The 11,464-nt window shown below is 29.9% G+C and overlaps 1 protein-coding gene across 1 annotated transcript; it reads left to right on the top strand.

Annotated features, from left to right (window-relative positions):
* Positions 1-7,286: 7,286 nt before the first annotated feature.
* LOC111032958 lies at positions 7,287-11,037 on the top strand. The gene is made up of 2 exons (XM_022313459.1): positions 7,287-8,008; positions 10,582-11,037. The coding sequence occupies exons 1-2, from the start codon at positions 7,337-7,339 to the stop codon at positions 11,035-11,037; spliced, it is 1,128 nt and encodes a 375-aa protein (XP_022169151.1). The 5' UTR covers positions 7,287-7,336.
* The last annotated feature ends 427 nt before the right edge of the window (positions 11,038-11,464 follow it).

Below are 11,464 nucleotides of genomic sequence, written 5' to 3'. Positions count from 1 at the left end.
TTTTTTTTTTTACACTTTTTCCGAGTTTTGGCCAGAAACCTTTTTCCCCTCCACAAGACGAGTATACATTATTGAAGTTAGGAAAGTGAAGTCTGCATGAAAAGAAAGGGGGAAAAGTTTCAGCCGCGGGTGAAAAAAATAGCAATGATAAGAGGAAAAAAAACGGAACGACACTATTGAACACTTGCAGAATACATTATTAGTTGGGACATAGTATTTATAAAATTGCCAACACATTCTCCGGACGGAGTTCTCATTGTAACTTTTTTCTTCATATTATTCGGTTTTATTTTTCCGTCACCACCGCTGTCAAACTTATGGCGACCAACCCACACCAAATGGTAACAACATTTCTATAACACATTAACACAATATAAGTTTCCAACAAGAAAAATAGGAACTGCTGTCCTATATAATATTTATTTATAAAACAATATAAATTTTCATAATTTATGTATGAAATTATTTTAATAAAATATATTTATACTTTATAGCTTTACATATTTTTAACATTAATACCTAACTACGCAAATAATACTATCAGGCAACAAAATGAATACATGAAAAGTTATAACATACCTTTATAATTGTATTGAAAACATTATGTTCAACTATTTTTTATCTACTACTATGCATTGGAATATATTATATATTTATATGCACTTTTACAGTCTTGCATGAAATTAGGTACCTAAACTGATCATAGTTTAAAATATTTTCAGTAATTAAGTCTTTTTCTTATGTACTAATCAAATTTTCATTCTTTATTAGTTATTACTTTTTTAATTTTACAAATCCTATTTATTAAAAACATTTTACTCGTATTTTAAATTTTTGTCTTAAACATTTTTTTTAAATACTAAATAGGTAGTTAAAAATAATTTGAAATATAGTTTTTTTCTTAACACAGCTTGATAGATTTGTAAAAGTTTCATATTTTGAATTTATTTTTCAGTATACGATATGCATGTGTATTTAAAATTGAATTTTTTGAGATTTTAAATGCATCTCTTAAGGTTTTTTGCTGTATTAAACTCACAGCCATAATTATAACTATGTAACATGTCTGCAAATCAAATTATGTTTTACAAGTTATATATACAGTGAAACTTCTAAATTACAAAATCGCATGGCCTCGTGGGCAAAAAAAAAAGTTGTATAGAATTTCGTAAAATAAAATACATTTGGTTCTCAAAAATATTTACTTAAACATTTTTATTTTATTGAAAGTTTGTCAAATTAAATTACGTTACATATTTCTAGTATAATTACAGTAGACATTTATTAAGTACTATCATATGTCTTTTACTACCCATATATTTGTATGTGGATAATTGATGTGTCCGATAGTCAATCTTGACCCATAATAGTATGTTCAAGATTTTTTTATTATTTTTAAGATAATCACGTGATTCGGGGTGCTAGAATTAAAATTCAAGGTGCTACCAGCCCCCTCCGCTTTTTGAGAGTATTATACTTATACCTTATAAAAGGTAAAAGTTCATCAAAAACCGTAATGTACACATTGATTTCCATACGTATATTATGAATATTTAATATTTTCTACAAATATTGATCTTTTTCTATCTTAAGCTGTGTATTGAATATAAAACTCAACATTACATAATGTGAATATTTATTGTTTTCATCTCAGTCGAATATTGATACATCGACAACGTGCGATGTGCATTTAATATCTATAGCAGTAATATTCTGATGTACCTACTATCTTTTCGAAGATGTATTTTTTTAAACTAATTTTTCAATTCAATAAAATTCCAAAATGGCTAACAGTTGTTGCTATATTTGAAATATTATAAATTTATTTTTCCATATTTTACATTTCTTTTGGTCACATTTAATAACGGCATAAAATTTTTTTTTTTGGAATTTGGAATTTTTGTGAATATTCATTACATGTTTTTGCATATTTAACATTTTTTAGAGCATATTTAAATGCATATTTTTATTTTTGTAGCTCCTATAACTTCTGAGCCCTAGTGATAACAAATAAAACTATACGTCAAGTTTTTAATTTGATGAGTATAATTTTGTTATTTATTTTGAATAACAACCCCCCCCCCCTTGAAATTCTTAGCGACGCTCCTGAATATGGGTATTCAATATAGATTCATAGTAGCCAATATTAAATAATAAGTACCAAAGTATAAAAGTTACCAAATATGTAATTATTTTTAAATTGTATATTACGGAATTATAGTTGATTGCGTTGCATAAAAATCAGTTTAGAAACCGAGAATTTAGTGAGCTCACAGAGTGAGCATTTATGCTTGTTTTGAATTATGGATTTGTAGGGTTATGAGTATGAAATATTTTAAACTTGTTATTTAACCCTTATGGAAATATTGAGAAATATATTTTTTTAATTTCGAGTTTATTAGGGTGTTTCATAAAATCATCACTAGATAGCCAAACTGATTTCATACCTAATAAGTGATTATTAATATTTAATTTCCGGGCACGATGTAGAGGAGATATATAATATAAGATAGATAATTATTATGTAATTTATACAATGCACAATGTAAGCAATATTTCTATAACATTTTCCACTAGGTAACATTTAACTAAGTAGCGGTATTTACTTCACTTCCACGTTCCTAATATAGTTTTAAATTAAAATTAGATATTTATTTTTCATCACAATAAAATATTTCATAAAAGTTTTATGACATATTTCAAAAAAATTAATTTCACAAAATTTTAGAACCCTATGAAGACTAATACTAAAATTGAAAAATTCATAACAACCATCGTATAATTATGTACCTAGATATCGATAACTAACGGACCGACACAACGGGGGTATAAGGAGTATTCTAAAAGTGTGTTTAGAAACCTAAAACGGGCTATATAATTACTATCTGTAGTAAAAAATATTACTCTCGATATTCAATCATAAATAATACTACCTATGTAAATATATACCTATATTATATTTTATACTCGATTATAAATTATAAAACAATGAGCTGAACTGTTGTTGTACACATATATAGTTATATTATAATTTATAGTATTGTCAAAAACTTATCATTACACAAACTATAACATTATGCGGGGATTCGGGTTGAATCTCAACTGAAATGGAGTACAACGGCACATCTAATCTATTAGTTGTAAAGACAAACATACTTAGAAACCACCATGGTTTTAGTGTTCTACTCTCGGAATATAAATTGAAGCTGACTTAAGGTATATAGGTATACTACGTTGTAAACATTACACAAAATCTACTCGTACTCTAAATTCAAGTAAACGAAAACGCAGTACAATTAATGTCATCAGACATTCAGCGTTAAAATGCATTTCATAATAGCTAGGTACTTATAAATTACGATAAATAAGTAATAAGAACCGTATCAAATATTAATTTCATCTCTATGACAACTAGTATACTCATCTATTAAAATATTATTCATAATGTAATATTAATACAATAATTTAAATATAAAAAAATATATAAATATCGGTTAGGTAACTCGGTTAGGTACTTAGTAGATATAATAATAATAATTTGTTAAGAGGACGTCGTACCCACGTGTGTTGTCACCGTCTTACTAACACATAATATACCAAAAGTTACAATTTAGGGTTGTTAGTTTAAATATTATAGTGAATTGACCGCAATATTGTCCAACTTAAATGTAAGACAATTATCTGTGTTTCTCGTTGGTTTTTACGATATTTTTATTTTTTTAGTGAACATAGATAATTGTGTCACTTTTAAGTTTGATAATAGGTCAATTATTCACTCTAATATTTAAGCCGACAACACAAAATTGGAACTTCTGGACTTAAGTTTTCGTATATTATGTGTAAGACGTGGACAACACGTATGGATTGGGTACGACGTCCTGCTCCTAGTTCTCCAACAAGCAATATTTACGAGGTGTAATACAAATTCATAACAATTGTTATGCTCCAAGACCTTCAATGTTATGAATTTAGAGGGTATACTTATATGGGCTAAAGAATACAATTTGTCGAACATGCTGTGTTAAAATGCTTTTTACAGTTTTGTTTATGGTTAAGTATGTGAATATTTTCAAATTTTTTTCATAACATTTTCGTAAAAACTTGCAAAGAATGAATAGACTTTGCAATTGATTCTAATGATTAACGATTTTCTTTAAGCAACTTCTGGTAGGAATAAACCTATTTTTTCAATGTTTCCCGTGATTTCAGGAGAGGGAGTGTTAAGATCAGTTTCTCTCAGCAGCTTTGTTTGGTATTTAAGAAATGTATCAGTTGCTTTTAACCAAATGCACCTACTGTTGCCATAACATATATTACACACGATTAAATATGTAAATAATATAGACTGTGAGGTTTCGGTCTTTTTAGGAACTTCCTTACACCCACTAGTCAAGGGGAGCACTTGACTCGTGGTCTATAAGCTGTACCGTGGAACTTATAGGCTTTGAACATGCATTTTTTTTCTGAAAACCAAAGATTTATGAAAAGGATAGAAGAAATGATATTTTAAATAATAGGAATAATAATTTTAGAGTAATCACATGGTTATATTTTACATAACTGGTAGACGTGCCGATTAATGAACGTGTTGTTCAGTCTGCGGTTGTCGAAAAAGTTAAAGAGTCGACGCCGGCAGTGTCTAGTCATAGGCCGTCGCTGGAGAGAGCAGGTCAGTGTCGTCGAGTCGTGAACTGTCGTAAATTATTATATTTTGGGGAACGGGTTGCCCTATCGGCACTCGCTGGCGGTCACGATAGCGAAGCGCAACGGTGTCGTTAGGTCGCAGCTAACTGCGACATCGACTCGGTAGACACTGCTTTGTGGGGGTTGGGGGACAGATATTGAATAACAATGTTGTTAGAACCTAAAATAATTCGGGACCCATTAGTAAAGGAATTTTAATTTCGGAAGGTTAGGTAAATAAAAGATTCCTAGTAGAAAATAATAAAAGGATAAAAAATTATAAAATTCACTAATCTCACTGATAAAGTGTACTCCCAAATAATTGACAAAAATAAATCCAGTTTTATTATTATATTATAGAATCTCAACAAAATAAATAATTGCATCCATTAGTTATTGCAATGAGTACACTTATTAGTTATTAGTCATTTATAGGGTTAAAATACAATTATGGGCTTTATTGATTACTCTAAGGATTTTCCATATTTACCAAAGAATTAAAGAAGGGTTCATATCTTATACTCAGATACGTAGGGACTGAAGAAAAGGTGGTAGAGAGGATTCTTATGACCAACAGAGCCAATTTTAAAATAGATAGCATGGGCTGGACAATTTTACTGACGAGTCAGCTTTGTGCTGGCCATTGCGCACTGTTGTTACTTCAAATACGTTTTCGACTTTTCAAGCTTATACATTTCAAAAACTAAATTGAAATTAAATCAACTCGGATATTCAACCCCTAAAAAGTCAAATTTGTTTTTAATAAAATGGTGTTCCTGTATTTATTTTACAATTAATACACATACATTATACTGCCAAACCTCTATATAAACTTTAAAAAAAATTGTCTAGAAGTAAGGTCTGGGGTAACTTTACAGCAACCAAGTGTTCTTTTTAAAAAAAGAACTCATAAATAGGGGTCGTTAAAATTCATACTTGTTTAAAGGTTAATGGGAGGGGGCAAGTCTGAATTCAACTGAAATGCAATTTTTTCGACTTATTGAAGTTTTTGACTTATTAAGGTTTTTTAGTTACCAAGGTTTTAGGACAAAAATTCAACTAAAACTGTTTTTAAAATATATGTAGGATTGTAGGTATGTATTTAAGTTTTTAATTATTTTGCACAACGTAAAAAAATGTTATAATATAGGTTGTTAAATTTTTAAAAAATATAATAAAACATGTGTTGCAAATTTATAATAGATAACTTGTTATCTTACTTTGACTTAAAATTTGGGATTTACTAATATAAATTTATCAATTATCAAATTATCGGAACATCATCAATTATCACAAACAATAATCCGTCATTATCCGTCTTTCTTAGATCATATATTATTGATCTATCCGTCTTTATTGTTTATTTAATCGGAGCACAGAATGTTCGAGTTATCTAAAGTTTTTTTTTTCGAGTAATCGTAGTTTTCGCAAGGGAACGAAATTTTTTTCAACTTATCAAGGTTTTCGATATTTCGAGGTTCCGCTGTTTGTAATTAACACAACCGGTCACAGCATAAGAATATTAGAAATACATTATTACACAATCACAAAAACAACGTACACACCACGCTGATATTGAATATTACCAAACGGTTAGAAATTATCGACACATCTGACAAAAAAGAACGTTTTTAATTTTATAACTTTTTTTTTCATTTCGGTATTGTTGTCTTTTTGTACTTCCCGCGAAGACGTTAGTAACTGTGTCTTATTGAATAGAACGTCTTTGGTTGATTTATGTTACAACCAATTTCGTCGGATATCCAGAAAAACAGTAATACCAAATTGAAAAAAAAAATTGTACAATTAAGATACGTCCTTCTTCTCTGTGGATATCATTATATTTTATACTTATTAATTATTATGCCATACGATCATATATTTTGAATTACTGTTATATTCTGTAATATAATGTGACTTGCTGTGACGATTCATAATTCTCATACGGTTATCACCCAACAAATTACGCAACCTTGGATCAATGTCCCACTTCACACATTGATGATGCGACTATTATGTAGAGCGCTCTAGTGCACAAATATTGTACTATACATCACATTCATGTTACGACGAAATCGAGCAGTATTAATAATTATTACCGGTCGCTGATTTTTGTAATAATAATTATTTTCATTATAATAGAATAGCTACCAACTCTACAAGTGTTTTCTAGATTTTTGCATATAAAATTGTGCCGAAAATTAAAATGTGTTCGACACACTGAACCGTGGTTATTGATGTTTACCACAATCAACTGATCTAGCAACAATCTACAACTTATTGATTATATGTAATCAATAAATGGCGTCGTATCTTGTTATTATACTTATGTATACATATTAAATAAAAATTAGTATTTGTACAACAGTAACTTCTAATTTTATCGGTGAGTGGGTATAGTCGTTTCAACACTAAGTTTTAAATTCGTTTCAGCGGAAATTTGTGCGTTGACACTCGTATATGACACTATCCCACTATCGCAGTGCTCATTCATAAGTTTTCAATTAATTGCATGTAAACCACACAGTGATTTGAGCATAGTGGAAAACCACGTGACTACGACCATCTATCACACCAACGTCGTGAAATTTTTACACAGGCAAGTTATAGACGCACAACCATCGTATAAGTTACATATAACAAAACAAAAGTAATGATGATTTCATTCTCGGCATTCATATTCGTAAATGACATGGACTCTGGGCTCAAATTCGGGACGATGAAACATCATGCCAAATTAGAAATCAAGAACGTCGTCGGCACTTACCTTGTGTTTTTAAAAAAGTTCGTGGATAAGTCGAAATCAATGTACTTACTTAGGGACTTGGATAGCGTAAAGTTTAACAAAGAAGAAATCGTGCTGAAATTTGTGAAACCGTACCATGATGTGCTTGTCATTCCCGACGATGATGACCAGATGAAGAGTTTCTTAAAGGATTTGAGGTCTGTCTCCGAAAAGCTGAAAATTAAAATCGGCAAATCCTTTTTTGTTGAAGGTCCCGGATCCATGAAGCATATTTATGATTACAACAGAATGCAAAAATTTGACGTAACTCACCTGAGAGTGGTTGCCTTGGAAGACTGCAATATACCTTATCTGCCAGAAGGGCTTGGAAACTTAGCGCTCTCGAATCTTAGCCTGAAATTCAGTAGAATTAATATGTCGCAAAATAGTCAAGATTTATTCTGGGATTGGATGACCAAACACAATATAAGTACATCGTTGACTGTATTGGATATGCATGATATTGGCTTAAAGAAATTGCCGTTTGAAATCATACATTTGAAACGTTTACAATCTTTGGATGTATCCTATAATGAATTGGTAAGTTTGATTTATCGTTCACTTCACATTGCAATTTTGATAATTTTTAGTATAAAATATGAGAGCTGGACTTTTTTATCCATTTATTAACCTGGATCATAGTGAAATTTAAATATCCTAATTTTAAAAGTTTTATGGGAGCAGAGGGGATCCCCTCTTCGTTATTATTTGTATAACTAACCTTGTGACTTGTATAGGTATTTAAACCAGGAATTTGGATAAGACACCGTCAGAGCGTTTCGTTCGAGCGTTAAGGCCTTTTTTTATACCCTTCGTAAAGAAGTTTCACTTCAAAAATTGACATGCTTTATTATTAATATTTTATAATATTGTTTTATTTTATTTAAATTTTTTTATTGAATTGAAGCATAGGCAACTATGGCCATTAGTATTTTGTAGGAGGGGTTACAATTAGTTTTAAAAACACGTTTGTATATTGTATTTAAGGTAAGGATTTGTCATTAAAAACCCCGGTGGTCACTTATCCGAAAGCTAGAGACGCTGTATGATGCCCAACCTCAGCACACATTATAGTGATTGCGACCAACCACCATGCTATACCTTGCTCCTATAATATTATATTATTACCTTTAAACGATTGATTATTAATGGTTATTATTAATATTTATTTTAATTTTGATTATAAAATTTTAATTTGGTGTAATTATTTTGATTCAAATAACTGTAGTAGTGCAAATTGTGTACCTATCTATAGGATTAACGAATGTGGGTGAGTTGCGGCCAGCCGTATTTCTTACGAAGTTCTGGACCGGTGAATTACGGCCCGATAACTTGTTAGATGTAAGTGAGTCGAGGCCCGAGTGTCCCAGTTTGCCAATGGGACGTTTAAAAGCTATCCCAAATACTTCACTGAATTTTTTACAATCCTTAGGACCTTAAAAATTATATGTACATTAATAAACTTTTTTTTACTACCTACTTACGCAACAGATGAACTACCACGAACACGTCGTGTATTTCAACATGTAATTCGCCACTCAATATTCATTGGCGTTAGTGATCGCATAATGAAGTATTAAGTATTATAGTTTTTCAACTTGAGATCCACAGTGCTGTAGTTGAAGTCTTAACTAATGTCCTCAAATAAAAAGATTTCGATTTCATTCAGTGCTAATATAGCTTAGATAAATCTAAATCTTAAAACTCACTAAAATGTATAATACTGACTTTTATACTATACAGTCGCAAATTATTCCTACTATTCAATATTTATACTAAAACGCTCAACAATATGGACTGTATAAAACTATTTTATTTTGGATAACATGATGAAGTGGCGTATCCAGAATTTTTTTTGAGCGGAGAGTTGAAAATTAATTTTTGACAAATTGTTTTTGAAAATAATGTATTTATGAAAATATTTTTATTACTAAACAATTTCAGAGAGGGCACAATCTCTTAACCACCATCATCCACCCCTACGCCACTGACATGATGTTATTTTTATAGCAGACGGACTATAGGATGCGTACGAAATACTCAACATCCTCCCCATTCACTGCACAGCTCGCCGAACCTTAAAAAACACTTATTTAGCTCAAACTCCCCGCAGTGTCCCTTAATGATAATTATTGTTATGTGGCCATAGGTAGGGCACTCATTATGCCGGACCTCAAATCGTACCTCCTTGATTTGGCCTCAACTCACCAACACTGAGATTAAGATATTTGCAAAAGGAACTTATAGTTTTTTCACCAATGCGGCTTGTTTCACTCATGTATATTATGCGGTAATTACGAAATATATGTTGTTTTAATAGCTCCTTGATACAGGGTATCAAATGTGGCTCTGATCCTTAATCTGGCTCTGTCTAGGTGTCCTAGTACCTATAATATTTATAGTGCAGTGGTGAAGTGTCATAAGATACATTTATTTCTTATTGTGTGGATAAAATAGAAAAAGGGGAGTCAAGACGTATTAGTGCTATTATTTTTTCAGTGTCTCCTCGACCAAAAACCTCACGCCTCGCAACTGGTAGGTATAGTGTATAAAATAATTTGTGCAGGTAAACATGTTAAACCTTTTGTTTTTTTATAAATACCTTCCTATATAATATTATATCAATTTTACTTAATAGGTATTTAATATTACTATGTATTACTTAAAAATGTAAAGTGAAAATTATTCGAAATATTGAAAAAAATTTTAAAAATTTTTTTTATAAATTTTGGTTGTACTATATAATTATCTAATATATTAAATTTTAAAAAAATTCCAACTATGATTTACTTGTACATTTAAATTTTAAAATGTTTTTATTTTTATGTTGGTACATAATATAAAATAAATTTTTTCAAAAATACAAAAATTGATTGAAAGAAAGCTGTTTTGTACTGTTTAGAATTGTGTATACTTAGTTAGATATAATATTCATACACATTTTTTAATGCTAATTTAATACTCTTAAAATGTCTAACCTAACTTATTCCTAATGAAGGCTTATCAAGTATTCAAATATTATATACTTGAGAAAAAATAGAATAGGTACCTATTATAATAGTAACCTATCGGTTTAGTTTTACCAAAAATAACTAATGACATTTTTTTTTCAGACTCTTGCACCTCATTTCATCGGCGAACTTCCAAAACTCACACATCTAAAGATTCATTATAACTTGTTATCGTACCTCCCATATAATTTAGTAGATAAAGTCTCCAAGACATCTATGAAAACTTCTGATATTCATTTTCCTCGATTACCAGTTTATACGTTTTATGATTTACTAAGTGATAATGTTGAACTTGCTCGAATACGAGATGTGCCAAAATTATGGGATTTATCAGTTTTGTCCCTAATTAAAAATGATGTAAAATTCAAGAGGCGAGAAATACCTCGTTCAATGTGGAACTCTTATGATTTTGTTTGCCGTTGTAAAACTTGTAAAAAGCTATTTGTATTCGATGAAAAGTATCAAAAATTCCATTATTCATATCCAACAATATGTCAACGGGATGAGCGAAAAATAAATTGGCAATATTTTAAGTGTTCTAATTGTATGTATATGTAGATTTAAATAGTACTTACCTATCGATAATATATTTGTATATTTTAAGTATACCTATGTTTAAATATTAAATTGTTCTTGTCTTTCAAAGTATTAAGTATTAACAAGACTATGGACTATACACATGATGATTCACCAAGCATGCTTGTCGTGTCTACTCCCATTATTCCTTCTAATAATAAATTCATTCAAATTCTGATTTTTGGGATTTTTAATAAGCATTTATATCATATTAAATTTAAGAATTTGAAAATTTGATTTCAAATGCTGAGATTTTTTTATAAAACCTAAAGAGTGTTCCATGGTGTAACGAACACACATATTATTCAAAAGAGAACCAACCGGTTCTGCAGAATAATTTAATTAGTTAAGCAAATAATTTTTTTGAAACATGTGGATGTAGGTATCTATTTACTTTAAAATTCTAACA

Source organism: Myzus persicae, unplaced genomic scaffold, assembly GCF_001856785.1.
Source record: "Myzus persicae strain clone G006 unplaced genomic scaffold, MPER_G0061.0, whole genome shotgun sequence".
In the NCBI taxonomy this organism is placed as follows: domain Eukaryota; kingdom Metazoa; phylum Arthropoda; class Insecta; order Hemiptera; family Aphididae; genus Myzus; species Myzus persicae.
The sequence above is the reverse complement of the archived record's forward strand: the minus strand, read 5'-3'. Positions and strand labels throughout refer to the sequence as shown.